Source organism: Cygnus atratus, chromosome Z (assembly GCF_013377495.2).
Source record: "Cygnus atratus isolate AKBS03 ecotype Queensland, Australia chromosome Z, CAtr_DNAZoo_HiC_assembly, whole genome shotgun sequence".
Taxonomy (NCBI): Eukaryota; Metazoa; Chordata; class Aves; order Anseriformes; family Anatidae; genus Cygnus; species Cygnus atratus.
In genome coordinates this window covers 24,412,242-24,431,079 of record NC_066396.1, presented here as the reverse complement: position 1 = coordinate 24,431,079, position 18,838 = coordinate 24,412,242, and the positions used below count along the sequence as shown (strand labels likewise).

General features: G+C 35.9%; 1 protein-coding gene across 1 annotated transcript in view; it reads left to right on the top strand.

Moving 5' to 3' along the window:
• JMY (junction mediating and regulatory protein, p53 cofactor) overlaps nucleotides 1-18,838 on the top strand; it is an 88,629-nt gene that overhangs the window by 41,896 nt on the left and 27,895 nt on the right. The window contains exons 3-6 of the mRNA XM_035553484.2: nucleotides 334-484; nucleotides 2,592-2,761; nucleotides 12,374-12,539; nucleotides 16,671-16,858. Of these exons, the coding sequence (XP_035409377.1) occupies nucleotides 334-484; nucleotides 2,592-2,761; nucleotides 12,374-12,539; nucleotides 16,671-16,858 (675 nt within the window). The remainder of the gene's footprint in view (nucleotides 1-333; nucleotides 485-2,591; nucleotides 2,762-12,373; nucleotides 12,540-16,670; nucleotides 16,859-18,838) is intronic.

The window sequence follows — 18,838 nt, the reverse complement described above, 5'->3', positions numbered from 1 at the left end:
TTCAGACTGGAATATCCCAGGCTGGAAAAAAGCCTGCATAAAGCATGCTTTTTGTCTGAAGATATGATATTTAACAAAAAGATATTGGTAAATCAGATTTATATTGGAGTTTGTTGTGCTTTCAGTAAAAATAGTAAGGAAACCACAAATGTACTTTTTCAACAAAAACACTTTTTTCTGTTGAGTAGGATACATGGTGATCTGCTGGTGGTTTTCTCTCCTTTTTTTCTTTCTTTCTTTAAAGTGTTTTCTTAGTCACACTGAAACTGATCGCTGTTTGCAAAATAGCAACAATTTAATCGTGTTGTTAATTATGGTCTGATTTATTTTCAGATCTCAATAGCGAATGATTACCTAGGCCCCAGAAGAATTGAGAGTCTGCAAAAAGAAGATGCCGATTGGCAGAGAAAAGCCCACATGGCTGTGCTTTCTATTCAAGATCTTACGGTTAAATACTTTGAAATAACAGCCAAAGCACAGAAAGGTAGTTATTTTCTACTATCCTATACTTCAAATAAAAGATCTTTATAGTTTATTTAATGTTTGTCATGCTCTGTATTGCATTGTGTGACTTATTTTTTTAGTCAGTCTTCTGTAAGAAAAATGCAGTCATCATTCCCATTTGTTTTTTCCTTTATGTCTATTCATATCTTTCACAAATAAGCCTTTTCAGAACATCATCAGAAGCAGGCAGAACAGAAATTATTAGATAAAGTTTCACAAGCATCTTCTCAGCGTGATTTTATTAGCTTCATTGTACATTTGGAAAAGGTTTAGGGAGCACAGAGTCCCTGATGAATTCTGTCTTCTGTATTGGTTATGGCAGACCACAGTCATAAGTGTCTATTACCTTTCAGTTCATTTCTTTTTCCTGTCTCCCCGGCCTTTCTGTACATTTTTTCATAGTTCTAAATACCGAGTAACAACTCGGTTTAACTACTCAGTGAAAACTGCTCTGCTTGGAAATCTTTATGGTTACAACCTTTGCGGCAGTTTTACTAAACGAGTTGGTGCAGTTAAACAAAGCTGTATGACTTGCATAGACATCTGTATTGTTATCCTTGTACCATTTTAACCTAAATGGGTTAATTAGGGCAAACAAACCTCAGGGTGCGGTTTCACGTTACCTATTTTAGTTTGACTGTGGGCTACCACTTGCACAGTTTATGTCCCACTCTTTTCCCTGCCTGACTGCAGGTTCCTGTCTCTTTCTTTGCCTTTAGTGATAGTGATTGTACAACAAGATGAATGAGCTGTACCCCGGGAGAAAATCTTTTTTGATGGGTAGGTTTCCTGTCATCTCCCTGCGTGACTGCTAGATCTGCCTCAAGAGAAGCAGTCACTGCAAAACAATTCCTTTCAGTGACAACCCAGGTTAAGGATAACATGAAACTCCACCTTACTTGGAAAAAGTGACTAAACCAGTTCAAGCATGTTGGAATTTAATTAGAGCAAATTCTAAATGTGTTTAGTTCCTTTTCTAATGTGATAAATGTGCCAAGTAAAATACCCCCTTAGTTAATAAAGAATGTATATTTATAGTTACTTTATTTTTTTCCACATAATATTTTTATGTACAGCTGTAAGGATTGTGAGAAAGAACACTGGGAAACAAAATGTCTGGAGATTATTGACAACTGTAGAACTTTGGTGTGCAGGTTGTTTTCCTGTTTTGCTTTGTCTTTTTTTTTTTAAATGTGTGGGTTTTTTTGGCCTCCTCCTGATTTTAGGGAGGTCTTATATACCAAAATAATAACACATGACAGAGGAAAAAACACATGACTACAAACAGGTATTTATTACCGATAACAGCATGTAATATCTTTTAACATCTAGGGACCAAATGCTTTTGGTTGAGTTTCATGGCTTTTGCTTTGCAAGGCTTTTGCAAGTACAGTACCATGTGATTGTTCTGTATGTTAAAAACAGTGAAAATCTCATGTATATTAGCTCAGGTGTTGTCTGGGGCTCAAAAAGAGAGTCTGAATCAAGGGCAGATTGTATTTTGTTAGTTAATTTAAATTGACTCTGTCAAATAACTTGCATTTTGATTTTTTAATTTTTGTTATTTAAATTCATTATTCTTGTAGAATTGTAATTGACTTGAAGATGAAATTATTGTTTTAAAGTATAATTCTTGTTTCACTGTGCAAATTTCTATTAAACTTACTACTGCAATGTAGAATTTATCAAGGGAACTGGAGACCAGTGTGTGATGATAGAGGCTTTCTGAAGCAGGGGAAATTTGGGATGCAATTTAAGACCAGATGGTAACATTATACAGTGTTTTTACTAAGTCAAGAATTAGAACTTGTGGTTCAGATGTTCAGGTATTATGTATTTAGAATAGTTCCTCTGTGAATAACAAAAAATGGAATTACAGTGATGAAATTATCAACAAATAGCTAATTGTATAAATCCTAAGAATAATTGGATATGAATGTTAGTACTCTGTAAAATGTCTATTCTGCTAAGAGAACTCTATATGTTTTTTGATACAAATGTGTGCGTGTGCATGGTCTCTACAGTAAAATTACTAGAGATTTGAAGACAAAACTGATAAGCTTTCTACTTTTTCTCCCCTTCTGTAGCTGTGTATGATCGAATGCGAGCAGACCAGAAAAAATTCGGTAAGGCAGCATGGGCAGCAGCAGTGGAACGTATGGAAAAGCTTCAGTATGCAGTTTCTAAGGAGACTTTGCAGTTGATGCGTGCTAAAGAAATCTGTTTGGAGCAGAAGAAACATGCATTGAAAGAAGAGGTAAATTTTCATAACAATAGATACAAAAATTAAACATGCAGAGGAAAAAAAAGAACTGTAAAGAGTGTTAATGCACTTGAAAGTCATAATTTTTCAGCCTTTAATAATAAAAGTCAGTATTTTAACATTCCCAGCATCCTACTGTGTTAGGCGCATCCTATCATGTTAGGCAAATGGAGTTGCAATGTTGGTGTGGTGGGTTTTGTACCTACCACCTATTTGTATTTTCCTTTCACCTTTTCCTGTTTAGTCAATCAGGAAGATGGCTTCTACTGTTGATGTGTACAGCAGTCCACTGAAATGAATAGAAGAAAGAGAAAGGGATAGGAACAGAAATATACTGCTATGTAATCACCACACTTTATCTCTCAGAGACATGAACACCTTTTTGGAGTAATTTCTGACAGTACAGATGGAAGAAGTCTGCACATTAGTAATTACATGGATGACTAGCCTGTTCTACAGCACTTTCTTTGTCTCTGCTTAATCTATTTGTTAAGTAAGTCTTCCAGAGGGGATGGTGGTAGCTAGAGCACTCGAGGAAAGAGTACATGTGTTAAAATTGTGCTTAAATGCCTTAGCAGAAAAAAAAAATCACGTGTATTGGATTTTATTATACCTCCTCAGAGCAAAGGTACTACCAATCCTCTTTTCAAATTCACTGTCTTCTGGATACTAAATGTTAAGAATTTGGCTGTCATACTTATGTTAATGTACATTTTAACCATGGAATTGCTTATTTTAGAGTACTTTCAAATTCATGTTGGCCAGCAAAATTTCACTAACCTGGTGGCTTTGTTATAAAAAGATTATGCAGAGAACTAAGGACTTTAACACAGTTAAATAGGTTGGTAGGTTTGCAGGCCTAATAGACTATGTACCTATTTTATGAGTTTCTGTAGAAGACAGACAGCTTGATGTTCAAGGAAGAGAGATTAAATAAAAGACCCACAGCATGAAAAATAAAGTTGTCTTCTTTACACGGCTGAGTTTGTATTTAGAAAGCCAAGAGTTTTCAGAAAACCTGAGTTTATCAGGCTGAGTTGATGAGAGAATCTAGCACTGACAGTTGGAAATATTGTATTTAATATATTCACATGTTTAGGCAAGGTGTGCACTGTCTTTCCATTATCACATTTTGTTTTTCTCCCAGTGGAGTCCTCTTGTGAATTTTTGATAACAGAGATTTGGTTTGGTGAATGAATGATTGTTTCAGTGTGGAAAAGCATTTGGGGCTGGATAGAAAAACAAATTATGTTACAGTATAGTGGTGTGGTGGAGGTCTCTGAAGTGAGAGATTGAGGGCCTTTTGGGAAGGAGAGATGAGAAACATCCGATGGGTGTGAGTCAGCATGGTGCTTCAGGATTACAAGGTATTGAGAGTTCTGGATCAAAACAAGCTGATGGGGTGATACAAAGACCAGCTTCTGTTCTGAAATGTCTTTTTTGTGCTTTGAGTATGTAATAGCCCTAACTGTGCAAATTTGGATGTGACAAATGTGACAGGGAACCTCATATTGTAGGTGGCAGGATGCAGTCTTATCATAAAAGAAAATGTTTCTTAGCTGGTGATATATTAGCTGTTTTTTTTGGAAGAGATGGCATTGAAAAATAAATAAAAAGATGATTAGATAGATTTTTTTTTCCTTTAAGCTTGAGAAGTGAAGACCTTCCTGCTGTGTTTGGTTACACAACTTTGCTCCTACTGAGTAGGAAAGGGAGATGAATGGGAAATAATATACTTGTTTTTCTTATTCTTAATAATCCCTTATTCTCCCAGTCTAAAATCGTCTTTCTGATTGATTTTTAAGAGGGATGAAAAAATATATCCTTGTTTCTGAAAAATGTTCTTGTTTCTGTAGTTTTCATTTAGTGTGTTAATCAAGCACTTTTTTGTCTCCTAAAATGTGTCCTTGCTTAAATACCTAGAAAACTGCTACATTTTCCACATTATGTTTATAGGTAGATCATCTGCCTCTTTCTCACCTGAGCAGTAATAAAATGGTTTTCTCTATGTATAATACTTTTAAAAGACTTTAATGAATAATTGCCTGTGGAGGAACAGTATCTTTTGATTTTGGTTTCAGTACAGAGTTTTCCAAATACTGTGCAAAACTTTTATTTGGAGATGATGGAAATAAACACAAATACTACAGACTTGGTAAAGCCTGGGTAAGATGCAGATAACAGCAGCTGTGTTGGAGGAGTACTGTTAGATTGGCATTCAGGAGGTTTGTTAGTGTAGTACATGTAGTATGGTTCTTTCTGTTTTCTAGTGATGTCACAACAAAGGTGGAGTTCGTTGGTGACAAAGTTGGGAGATTTTTGTTATATCATTGAAATGACATACTGGAAGAGATGGATAATCCTAGAGACTAACATAGCGGAAACAGAATGAAAGCACTGGGGTCAATTCTAAATTAGCCAGCTGACATAGTAGCAATGATTTGTACATAGCCATGGCACTGCCAAAAGCATGAACAGTTTCTGGAAATATTTCTGACCTTTACAGCCCTTTATTATTCTGCAAGTGTTGGTCTTCAGTTTAAATACCTCTTCTAATTCACTGGCATTTATAATCTCTAATTTAGTTACAGGAAGCTGTGCTATGTCTGCTCAGCCTTCGTTTTGCTAGAAAAAAGCAAGTCAGGAGAGGCTTTATGTTCAGTTTATTGACCTGGTAACCTTTTCAGTAACTGCTCTGCTTTGGGCTTGTTTCTTTAATAGAGATAACCACTGTTACATTTATTACAATTGCAGCAATACACTTCTGTATTTTGTGTCAATGTATCTCTTGAAATAAAACTTGGTGAGTGGTATTGGATATCATGTAGTCCCTGCCTGTTGACAGGCCTACAGAGACCTAGCATCAGCTGTTCCTCTACCATGCTCTTTTATCAGCAAGGGTCTGTAGCATTATGAAGATTTGGGACTGAAATTTCCCAAAGTCCGGGATGCCAAACCTCTGCTAGACACACTACCAGCCCTCTGAGCCTGGTAAGTACATAGAATCAGAATGGTTTGGGTTGGAAGGGACCCTAAAGATCACCCTGTTCAGCCCCCCTGGCATGGTCAGGGATGTCACCCACTAGATCAGGATGCTCAAAGGCCCATTCAAGCTGGCCTTGAACATAGGGATGGGACATCCTCAGCTTCTCTGGGCAGCCTGTTCCAGTGCCTCCGTACCCTCTGAGTGAAGCACTTTTTCCTAGTATCTAGTTTAAACCTACCCTCTCTTAGTTTAAAGCCATTCCCCCTTGTCCTATCACTGCAGTCCCTGACAAAGAGTCCCTCCCCAGCTTTCCTGTAGGCCCCCTTTAGGTACTGGAAGGCCACAACGAGGTCTCTCCAGAGCCTTCTCTTCTCCAGGCTGAAGAGCACCAACTCCCTCAGCCTGTATAGCTGATAGGTGATCTGCCAACCAGCTGTCCCAGGTGTGTGCAGCTCAGGGAGACACTGTCATTTGGTGTGAAGGGAGTATGTAGTTGTGAAGTGAAAGAAACCCTGCTAGAAAGTCATGTGAAAAGTTTCTTTAAAGGATTATGTTGATTAATTTACTTGGAATTACCATGTGGTTATTAGAGAAGAATAGCTGGTTTCCTGCTACTTGATCCTTTTGCACCCTCATGTATATTATTTATTGGTTAAAGCAATACAAAACAGCTGAAGTTGGCAGTTGAACTAAGAATAAAGTCCTCTTTTTAATACTTAATTTCTTTCTCACTGTGACAGTATTTTTTTTAAAGCTTTTGCTTTTTTTCATGCATATACTAACGACTACTCTAGTCACACATCAAAAGCTGCTTAAAGAAGCTGACCATGTCAATTATGGTGCCTTTGAAATAACATTAGTGTCATCAAATTTTAATAAAATGCCAATTTTAATATTTTGACTTATCTAAGAGAAATGGAGATTCTCATAAATCACTAATGCACTTACATATGTAGGAGTTTAATTGAAAGTATAGAGTGATAAGGGATTTAGGCAGTTTGCTACAGTAGGAGGAACAGCATATGAGCTCCAACTTTGCATGCATAAATACTTGGGATTTGAACAACATCTGTGAAGTCTGAATGGTTAGCTTTATGGTTATCAGTATTTTATTTATTTATTATTTTTGTACCTTAAAGGAGGCTATAATGAGGTGGGAATTGGTCTTTTCTCCCAAGCACCGAGTGATAATACAAGAGGAAATGGCCTTAAGTTGTGAGAGGAGGTTTAGGTTGGATATTAGAGACTTTTTCTTTACTGAAAAAGTTGTGAAGTATTGGAACAGGCTGCCCAGGGAAGTGACTGAGTCACCATCCCTGGAGGTCTTCAGAAAACACGTAGATGTAGAAATTAGTAGCATGGTTTAGTAGTGGACTTGGCAGTGCTAGGTTAAAGGTTGGACTATATGATCTTGGAGGTCTTTTCCGACCTAATTTGATTTTATGATTCTATGAAAAAAATCAAAGGAAGAACTCCACACTAGTTACATATTGAGCTATTTTATTTCCTGCTTGGTACCACTCCAAATTCCATATGCTTTTCTGAATTTTGTTTGAGGGGAATGATGAAAACTTTCATTTTGAGGCAGAGCAGAGTCTGTTTTTGTGGGCTGGTTCCCAAGCCTTGTCCTCATGACAGTAAACAGAATCACTAGATCACAGTGAAAATCCTTGGTAATCCTCTAAGTATGTGAAATAGTTTGGACAAATGGAAGTGAGTGACTGGACACTTAAATTCCAACAAGTCCCTTCCTGCGTGTATAGGAATTAGTAACTAGTCTTTTTTTTTTCCACTGTAGAAGTGTACAGCTGAGTTCTAAATGTTCACTTCAAAACAATTTAATTTATATGGTAAACATTTAGAGATGCTTTCATAAAAATTAATTTCAGCAAAGTACTGCTTGGGTTCTTTATTTTTTTCATAGTTTCATAATTATGAAAGTTCTTTCTTTTCCTATACATTAAGCCTGAGTCAAAGATACATCTGCTTCCAATGACTTTGAATATTTAAGCATGTGTTGGATTTCATGACTGTCATTTTGCTTTTGCCTGCGTTGGATGCATTGGCAAAAATAAGAATTTTATTAAGGATTTTATTCAAGAAAGCATGAGTAGCTGTTCCTAGAAAAAATAATCTTTTTTGTTGTTGTTGTTAGAAATAAATAGCAGTTTAGTAAAGATGCAACAAAACATTTTTTTCAGAGAACTATTTCACCATGGTAGCTTTCCTTTTACCTTTTCTCAGCCATTTTTCTTTCTGTGCCAGATTTTTGGAAAGGCTAAGTAAAAAACTAAAATTGGGAAATCTTTGAATATTTATTTAAACACATTTGAGTCAATTTTAGTAACAGATTATAAATGATTTTGCTTTCTTCACTTCCAGTGTTACAGTTGATAGTGGCAATAAAATAACTGCTCAGTACTAGTGCAAAAACAAGTGATATTAACTGAATTAATAAGCAGATACTTAAATACAGAAGAAGATTTCTAGCAGGGAGTAGAGGAAGGAGTAACTGGAACAGATTTCCAGTAGGAGTTACTAACAGACTTTTGTGGGAGCTTTTTATTGTTTGTTTGTTTTTGCAAAAGCAGAATAAGAACTACAGCAACAGCATGGAAATTACTTCAAGAACTCGCTTTAAGAAAGCAGTTATTTTTATATTTGTCTGAAAGCATTCTATGGTGGTAGAAAGCTGGATTTGATGACCCTCTGTGCTATATTCTGTTTGTCTATTTTTTAATTAATCTTGTTGTCTGTTCCCTTGGTATGTGTGATACAGTTCTTGTAAGAGGCTTTCTGTTTTAATCCATTATATCTTTATTACCTGTGGGGTGATTTACAGATGCTGTTTTTCTGCCATAGAACTATTAGGAAAGCTGGGTTCTTGCTTAAGTTCTTCACTTAGTATGAGTGAGACAACAAAGACCTTAAACACTGTAACTTATATTAGGGCCGCAGATATTAAATTATTTGCTTGAGTGAATGCAAGCAGTTTAGGTATAGCAGGAAATTGAACTCATATCTCCTCAGTTCTAGTTCTTCATCCAATTGCAAGATGTTTCTTTCCTGTAATTGCATTCTCACTTTAAAATTCCTGGTATTTTTTTCACTATGTTGATCAGCCTGTGACTTTTTTACGTGTTTTCTTTCCTAGCAAGGATGCAGCAAATTACTAGAACAGATTAGATAACATAAAGAGTCAAACACTCTTAAATTAAAAAACAATGCTCAAATTTTCGTAAAAGTGATGATGCTGGTTTATTATCCATATGTACTATCTCATATGAACTTCCAACACAAATGGCTGAAATTAAAGGTCCTAATTTTTCTTTTTCATGATGCAGATGTATAGCTAGATTGTATGACATCCATATGACAATATTCTTTTTCCATTTCTGTTGCATCTCAAAAGTGAATTATAGTGATGTTGTATTCCTAAAATAGATCTGGTAGTTGGCAGCATCTGTAGCGTATGCTTGCAGGGCTAAGATTTGGTTGCAGAAAGGTCCTTTATGGTGCAGACACTGGTGCAGCTGAAATACGTTTGGAGCTGCTATAACTTGATTAGCTGATACTTTTGAAGATAGTCAGTTTATGTCTCTGTACAGTCTTTCTGCAAAATCTGTGGATTTAAATTTGTAAACATCTTTTATTAAAGAATATATATATATGTCAGTGAACTGTAAAATTCACCCAAACGTGTGTATATATACAATATACACAATATATATGTATATATACACACGTTTGGGTGAATTTGTCAGTTCACTGACAAAGCCCAAGAGTTCTAAGTCGTGACAGAAGTTTTAATGACATCTCTACTGGGTCTGGCTGGGATGGAGTTAACTTTCCCTGCAGCAGCTCATACAGTACTGTGCTGTGCTCTGCACTTGTAGCTAGAGCAGCACTGGTATCACACAAGTGTTGTCTGCTGCTGAGCAGCACTGGCACAGCACCAAGGCTCCCTCCAAACTCCCCCAGAGCCAGCAGGCTGGGGGTGGGCAAGAGGTGGGGAGGGGACACAGCCAGGACAAGGTACCTAAACTGATCAAAGGGATATCCCATACCATGTGGTGTCACACTCAGCAATAAAAGCTGTGGGGGGGGAGGCTCTCGTTATGAAGACGCCCGTCCTCCCAGACAGCCCCTATGTATTGAGGCTCTGCTTCCTGGGACGTGGCCAAACATCTTGCTCATTGGTGGGAAGTAGGGAACTTTTTTTTTTCTTTATGCTTTATGCTTCTGCATGACCTTTGCTTGTTCCCCCTCCCCCCTTTCTTTTCCTTTTAATTAAATTATTCTTATCTCAACCCATGAGCCTTTTTTTTCTTTCCATTGTACTTTCTTCTTCCCCCCTCTTCTTTTGAGGAGGGGCAGTAAGAGAGCAGTTTTGGTGGAATTTAGCTGCCCAGCAGGGTAAAACCAACACAACATAGTATTAATTTGTTGGAAAAAATATCTACGATATATATATATATATACATATTTTTTTTTAGAATGAGGAATTAATTTTAAAACGCCAAAACACAGGAATCTCTCTGGCAAATTAACACTATCCCTCTAGTAAGGAAAAACTGGAAGGTTGAAGAGGATCTGTTCTTTTGCCCTGAAATTTGCCATCATCACGTCATTTACTGTTTTTTCATCACAGATAGTAGCGTGATATGGATGTAGAGTAACAGACTGCCATAGCAAGACGTTTTGGTGTCACTGGACTGATAGACATGAACGATGCATTATTGATTGTAAGATTTATGATAATCACTTAAAGACTTAATGAGCCTTTCAGGCTGATAGCTAATATATCAAAAATGCATTCAGTAAGTAATGTAGTAGAAGGAATTTTAAAAGTAGAAATTTCAAGAAGCTATTCACAGTCCTTCCATCTATTAATCTCATATGGAACAGAATATAATTTAGGGAACTGCTCCTTAGTGTTTAATAAAGCTGTGAAATCCATGTCAGTGAACAATGATGCAGATGCTAAAAGCTTGCATGCTTTTAAAAAAGGGGTAGGATAAAGTCATTAAGTAAAATGCAGTCAGTGTACTTAATATAAAAGGCATCTTAAGAAGTCTTGAGCTACAAGCTGTGCAGGAGGCTGGAGAACCAGTTTAGATAAGTGTCACTGCACTGCTTACTACATTTCATCCTCCTGCATATTTGCTGTTGTAACCTTTGTCCAAAAAAGGGTATTGAGTAAGAACAATTTTTGATTTGATTCAGTACAGGTATCTTCCTGGTTTAGTATAATTATTTCAAAAAATGCCTGATAAATAAATCCTAGGAAACCCATTTGTGGCTATTAATTACAGTCTTAGTCCTTGAAGAAACCACCAAAAATGTAAAAGCCTACTAGCAACTGGTTTTGAATGTATAGTTTGCTAGTTCTCTTTATTTTTCCTTAGCAGATGTTGCTTTTCAATGAGATAGGTAGATCACAAGTCTTAGTAAAAATCACAATTACTTTCATCTTTCATATGGGAGAAATATAAGACCTTCATTTTTCAGAAGGTAGAGAATTTGAGTGTGTGTCTAACTCTTCTGCATGCAGGTTATAGAGCTGCTTGTCTTTGATTTCCTTCCACAGTGAGTTTATAAGATCCACTTGCATGTCAGTGTTTCTTGAATATGGTCCGATTTGCCAACTGTTGAGCAGTTAAATCTTGTTTTGTTGAATGCATGCTTGCCATAGGTGGAAAGGAGAATGATCTGAGCTCACTTAGGTTGTTCCTTGTGTCTTTCCTGGGTCAGACATATGAGACAAGTGGTAAAATATATAAAAATATTTAAACCTACATTTTTTTATCATATGAAAGACTCCAGAAACAGTGCTTCTATAAAATTCTATACATTCTGATGAGACAGAACTTCCTTAAGCTTTCTGGGTCTTTTTCCTTCCAAGCTGCTGTACTAGATAAAGGTTATGAGATTTTTTTTGAGGAAAAAAATAGGAAAAATAGTATAAAGGGCTGCGGCTTGTCAAATGTTCTGCTTTTCTGCTTTGTTATGCCTTTATTCAAGAAGGTTAACTGTGCGATGCAGGAGAATAAAATATGACAAAATGCAGGAGAATAAAATATGACAAAAAGCACCAATTTACCCCCTTGGCCTTTTTTTTTTTTTAATTTTTAAAGAAACTCCTCAGTTAAGTTGTTATTACAAGAGGATCAGTACATGTAATTTTCCCAGTTCCACCACCTTTCACTTCTTTCCCTTCTTCACCTTTACTGACAATTTCAACTTTATTTTTTTAGATGCTGTTAGCAAACCAACTTTTACGCTTTTTGAAGATAAAATAATAGTAATTTCATTATATCTCATTAGAGAATCAAATGGTAGAGTAAATGAATTGTAGGGACATCTCACACTACTCAATATGTGACTTAGCACTTCAGCAATCACAAGGAGTGAGCCAGTGTCTTACCATATGGAAAAAATGTCAAGTATAATAGATGGCTGAAAGTGTGTGCCTGATCAAAACCTATCTTCTCCTCTTGATGTGTTTAATTTTAACATGTTATGTTTAGTGTACCAGACTGTATCTAGCTGTACTCATAAAGTCAGCGATGTATTCGTCTTATCCTGCAACTGTGTTGTTTTTTTCTCTTTCCATTTAGATGCAAAGTCTGAAGGGTGGTACAGAAGCCATAGCCCATTTGGACCAGTTAGAAGCTGATTATTACGATCTACAGCTTCAATTATATGAAGTGCAGTTTGAGATCCTAAAATATGAAGAGCTACTGCTGACAGCACAACTTGAAAGCATCAGAAGACTGATGTCAGGTGCTTTATGCATTTTAATTAACACATAATCTGTAAAAGATAATTCTCTTCCTAAGAATCTAGTAAAACCTGCGGGAATGAAATGAGAACAGTTTCTCTACCACGTCGAGCTGGATTTTCTAACGTACTGTTAACATTTACACTTGTTCATAAGACGAATACATACAGATAGAGAAGTTTTGGTATGGTTGTCATTGTCTGTGTTTGGAAATAAGTATATAAGGTACTATGCAAGGTTTGGAAAACTAAATTCAGGGAGGAAGATATGTCTTAATTACTGGAATTGTCTCATAAAAATCTGCATTGGCATTACTTTTTTCTTCAGAGTGATTAGTTTCCAAAAGATATTCCTGTGAGTCAGAATTCTTCAGCTAAACTTTGAAGCTTGTTGTATTGCCATCTTACTCGTTTAGAGCAGTGGTGCAAATACCATGTTTCCAAACCTATTCTGTATCTTATACTTACAAACTACTGAAGTTGTACAGGCAACTCGTACAGCGTTTTTGAATCCAGTTCTGTCTTTGGACCTTTTTGTGCTTTAAGTTTTTATTCACATAAATCTGTTTTATTGTTTAGTGAATAGGGCTTGTGGAACAAATTCTGTTATGGATAGAAAAGTCACTTGAGAATAGAGATATGAAGGTAGGTTGACTTGCCTCTGGAGAAAGAAAAAATATGCCTATCACTGTTGTGAAAAGAATCCTCCTTTCAGGCTTGTGGTGGCAACAATATTAACTGCTCCTATGGAAGATCAGGATTGAAAATTCTGACTTCAAAGAAATGTGGGAGCTTTGACCACACGCCTCTGTGGAAAGCTAGTTAGTGCTTTATAGATGGTTGTTTGCACTTGGGAAATCAGTGCTGATTGTACTGAAGGAAACCTCTTGAAGAGGAGGCTGAGAAGAAATGTGTATCAAAATCCTTTCTCTTTGGTGTAGTGATAGTAAAAACTGAGAGCCTTCAGACATTAAGGCTGCTGTAAAGACATAATTGGTCATTACAAGTTGTCACTAATGTTTTCTTCAGAAATCTCGAAAAATGCTCAGCTCCACAGCCTGACCCAAAATGAAACAAAGCCCCAAGTCAACTAAACAAACAGCCCTCTCATTCCTGGATGGCAGCAAAATAGTTCACTGTTTTGGCTTCCTTTGCTGTTTTAAAATTATAAAGTATTCTTTAATAAAGAAATCTTACATATATATATTTAACTAGAGCTGTCTGTGTTAGAAGGAATTATAGTTTTTAATAAGTCTCAGACATATCAGAAAATGGAAAATGCAGTTCCTAAATGTGTTGAAATTTTGTTCAAATGATTGAGTTACCTCATTGGACTTTACTTGGGCAAGAGGGAATAGAAAACTAAATCGTGTGAAAATTGTGACAATAAAGGAGCTACACCTTTTCCAAACTATTCTATACCTAATCTGAATGAAAGCTTCTCAGTGATGTAGTGGTCTTTTTGTATGTGCGACTTCAGTGGGTTAAAGCAGAAAAGTATGGTCTGTGGCATCTTCAGTTATGCTTTCTTTTTAAAGCATACTTATAGTCAGTAAAATAATAGCCTTTTAATTGGGCACATCTGTGTGATTTGAAATGCATGTGTCTTAGTGACTTCTAGAGGCTGTTGCTATTCTTTCTTCATTGACTATATGGGCTTTGTGGAGATGTATTGGGGGTTTTGGGTTCTGTTCTGATTTACAGGACATCAGCAGTACTATAGATGAAGTCCCAACTGAGAATTTTTTGAGAGCATGATTTGATTTCTCTGCAAGATTGAATTTGGAGGTTGAAAGTTAGAAGAAAAGCATTTTCTTTTGTGAATTCAGCACATTGAGTCTGAAAAATATTGAATAAAAATGCATTGCTGTATTTTAAATGGCAGTAGTAGTCTTTTACTGTCATTAATCAAATACCTGTACTAAAATTCAGAAAATGTGAATTTAGTAAGTTAAAATTTTTAAGAGTGTTATTCTGTCCATACAAACATCTTTGTAAGATGGATTTGAGGTGGATACATTGCCATCAACAGAGCAAGCGATAGCGGCTTACTGTTTCAGTTGGAAGCTATTGAACAGTTAGAAATAATGTGGATCTTATCTAAAGAGGAATCATTCTCACTGTTTTATTGAAAGTGTTAGAGCCATTAGAAATTTAACTACTTACCAAACTTATAGTTAAAATGACTTAGTCATTTTAGAAGCTCAAAAGCTGTTCATAGAAAACTTGCGGAGTTTTTGAAGGAAGTTGCAAGAGATTTGCCAAGTTTTTCTTCTGTTGGTAAAAAAATAGTTTTAGATGTTTTAGGAGTGGTATGTTTGGTTTGCAGCTGAGCTGTTGGGGTTTCATTTATAAATTCATCCTTAACTCTTCATGAAAGCAAGTTCTAAAACAATTTCCATGTAAATTCTCCTTCAGACAGGATCTTCTGTGAAGCTATTTTATTCACGATTGCAATGGCAGGCGTCCTGCCAATTAGGAGTGCATTATAGTAAACAAATCATAACCTTTTAGTCTCTATTACCTGACACCTGATCACCTCCCCTGTTTCCTCATTGGCTGAGTACTACAGGTTCACAAGCTACTCGACGCTCCTCTATACCATATATGTACAATTTTTCTTTTTTTCAACCCTTTAATTTCTCCCTTTTCCCTTTTTTTTTTCCCCATTCTTATATTTTGAGAACCTGTGATCTTTATTTTACTGTTCCCACACTGCTCATCCTGTTTTTCTCAAGCTTCCACCTTATTTTGGAACAGTGAGGCCTTCTACTGTCCACTTATCTACTTAGCATTTCTCCTTGTTATGACTACACAACTACCTTGGAATACAGAAAATTAGTTCTCTACTGCAAAAACACAGCTTAGTTTCTCACAAAGGGGGTTCTAATGACTTAGCTATTTTATGTCTGGATGAAACTTTTTTTTTAAACTGAACACTAAAGTAAAGACTTAAGTACATCTGTTTGTATTCAATTTTATTTTAGGGTTGATATAATTCTGTTATTTCTTTTCTGGTAGTGCCATGTCCAGCTGAGCTGAAATTAGCATGACACAATCAGATTTTTGGTTATAGCAGAGACCTTGCGCACAAGTAACATGAACTAAAAACTGCTTTTATAAAACGGTCAGTGTTCTGAAGAAGACCCTGCCTTCTTCCCCAGATAGTCTAGGAGCAGAAGTAGGAGGAAGTTATGGTCTTCTTGAAAGGTAGTTAAAGGAGAAAGGAGAAGGCTTGGTAGTGCTGCAGAGGAGTCACTTGACAGACATGCTGGCTTTAAGTGCTGTTTAAGCCGTCAGTAATGCATATCTTTCTTGGTGTATTGCAAGCAGCTCCTACTTGCTATGCCAATGAAGCAGGGAACGAGACCTTTTCTGCTTCTTCATTGAAACATTCAGCAAGGATTGATAATTATCACTCTTTCCTTCTTGGCAAGAGATGAGAAGTCAACATTCAGAGATGAGCTCAACGTTACACTGAGTGCTCCACTCAGGAGGCTAAAAATCATGAGTGTTGATAAAACTATTTACAATGACAAGCCTGTAATGCTTTGAAGGATTGCCTTGAAGTTACCCTCCCACTGCTGCCTCTGAGCACTGGACATCACTGGGAGGTCAAAGACCTTCTGAGAGGATTTTTATCGTTGTGTTGTCTAATTTCCTTCCCATGAAATTAATAGTAGGTTGTGGCAGAAGAATCTCATGCTAAAGACTTCAGAGAGTCTGTATATCCTGAACTTTGTAATGAAGACCAAAGGATATTACTGTGCAGCGTGGATTCCTTATATTAGCTAAGAGACCCAAAGATGTGCATGGGCATTGTGATCAAGTTAGATTACAGACTTAAGCACACATTTACAGCGTTTATTCTTTAATGTTCTGAGCTTACCTGAATAACAGGTTGTATGTTTCATTTGTATTGATTTCTATTTGTCATACAACCTTTAAAGCCTTATAGTGCTTTGCTCTTTAATGCTATTACACTGACCTTTTGTTTCTGTTCTTACTCAGAAATGACTCTAGCACTCTTATGCATTAAGTCTTGCAACTTGAGGTTGTTGTTGAACAAAACAAAACATTAATCAAATACAAATTATTGATTTGACTTTTTCATTGCTGACATTTTTAAAACAGAGAAGAGAGATGAAGTGGTATATTATGACACTTACGAAAGTATGGAAGCCATGCTTGAAAAAGAGGATATGGCAACATCTGCACACTTGCAAAAAGAGGAGCTGCAAAAATTGCAACAAAAAATTCGCCAGCTGGAAGCAAGGCGTGGACGTATTTCAGCCAAGAAAGCCTACCTCAGAAATAAAAAGGTACTATTAAATTGCAAATTTCTAGCATAATTAGCAAATTTAATAAAACTTCTAAAGGTTATATTTCAAACGATTACATTACATGCAAGTCTCTTAAAATTTTTGTGGACTATATTTGATAAATACTGAAATTTATTTTACAGTGTAATTAGACAAAATAGCATGTATTTTCAAATCAATATCTTTAAAATTCAGTATATCTTATAGCTTTAAAGGAACCTTTCATCACTTGGAAGTTAACAAATATAAAATTGTTTCTATTAACTATTCAGAATACTTGCATATGGAGATTTTATCATGTTTTTCCAGAGAACAGATTTATGTCTTGATTTATAATTTACAGAAGAGAATCTTCTAGAGTGTTTTCTCTCTCAAGTTATATTTTCATTCTCTCACTTTGTCCTATGAAACCTAAGGTTATGTCATTGATTCTCTGTTTTCAGCAACCATATATGCAATGAATTTTTAATTTATAAAACTAGGTGTATACTTACATACTAAAATTAGGGTCATTTTCCTTTTTGATGCATTTCATGGTTGAGATGTGCAGAAAATGGTTTTAATACAGCAAGGATTTTGAAATCGTATATGAAATGTAGGTAAGTTTATTAATTCTTTTTTCCAGAATGACTTGTTTTTTGTTCCCAAGCAGTTTGCAGTTACATCAATATGCATTATTAATAAGATAGCTTAGTGAGTAGAATAGATAAAAATTTTGATAGAGCAGTGTAATACTTTTTAAAAAGAGTATTTCTACCCCATACTATATACTATAAGGCTATGTAAAAGTCTCAGTTGAGACCCCATTCTAAATTACGGTCTTTATATTTTGTGTTTTTATATGATCAGTAGAATATGAGAAGACTGTAAATAATTATAAAAGCAATTTCTCTTTTTAGCCAGTTACAGGGAGTAGTTTGCTCAAAGCCATTGTGTTTATTTTATGTGGTTTTACAAAAAGTATCACAAAACAGTACTTCTTAGTCCTTTAAGTAATAAAGGACTCTTGTTTGTCATGTTATGTTAATTAATGTAGGCTACATTGTAATAATTATGCTATTTTCTCCTGAATATGAAGAGACAATGCAGGCACCTTATGGAGTACACAGACCTGCTTAAAAGCTAGAGGCTGGTTGTTTTTCCTTACTTAGCTTAAGGAATTACCAAGTTGAGAAGTAACCCTGCAGCAGGAGTAGAGATTTTTTAGCGTGTCATACCAATATAATTAACTAGGCACTGTCAACTGGTTTATTTGTTTCATGGTTATGCTGTGATAAAATGCCTTGTTTATGGTGAAGAAATTGGTTGTTTTAGGCTACAGCACTGCAGCATGCCTACCTGTGCACTAAAACACGATGTAGGGATGTGTATGGTAGTATTGCTCGTCAGGGTAAAAAGAATCATCAAACTCAGTAATTTGGTTGCATTCTGCAGCATTTGTATGAAAAGAGCACAGCACATTAGCCAACAATATTAATGTTAGAGGTAGTTATTGTAGTGGCTCTTACGACTGCTGAATATTATTTGGAACCCTTTTCAGTTTACTGAAATTACTGAATTACCTAAAAAATCAAGACTCTCTTGTGTCTTTGATTGAAACATAAGCAATCATTGTATATGTTGAGTTGCCATTCTAGTTATATTGCAAAATATTTTTAATGAATTCTACTTACAGTTCCTGATGCAAATTCATTATACTTTACAGACCTGTGAGGGGAAAAGGGGGCTCTTGCCTTGAAGTTTTTGTGATTTACCTTAGGTATGCAGAGCAAAGATACAGATAGGGTGCAGAAGGGGAGTCTAGATGGTGAGAATGAGTGCAGTGATAACGGAATGCTAAATGGAGAACAGAATGAGGTTTTGAGGCTGGTTTTAGAAAGTACTGACTATATAAATCTCTTTCTTAAGAGTCTCTCTCAGGTATGTAACATTCACTGCTGAGAGTCAATTTCATGTTTTTCAGATTGTGTTCCAGACAAT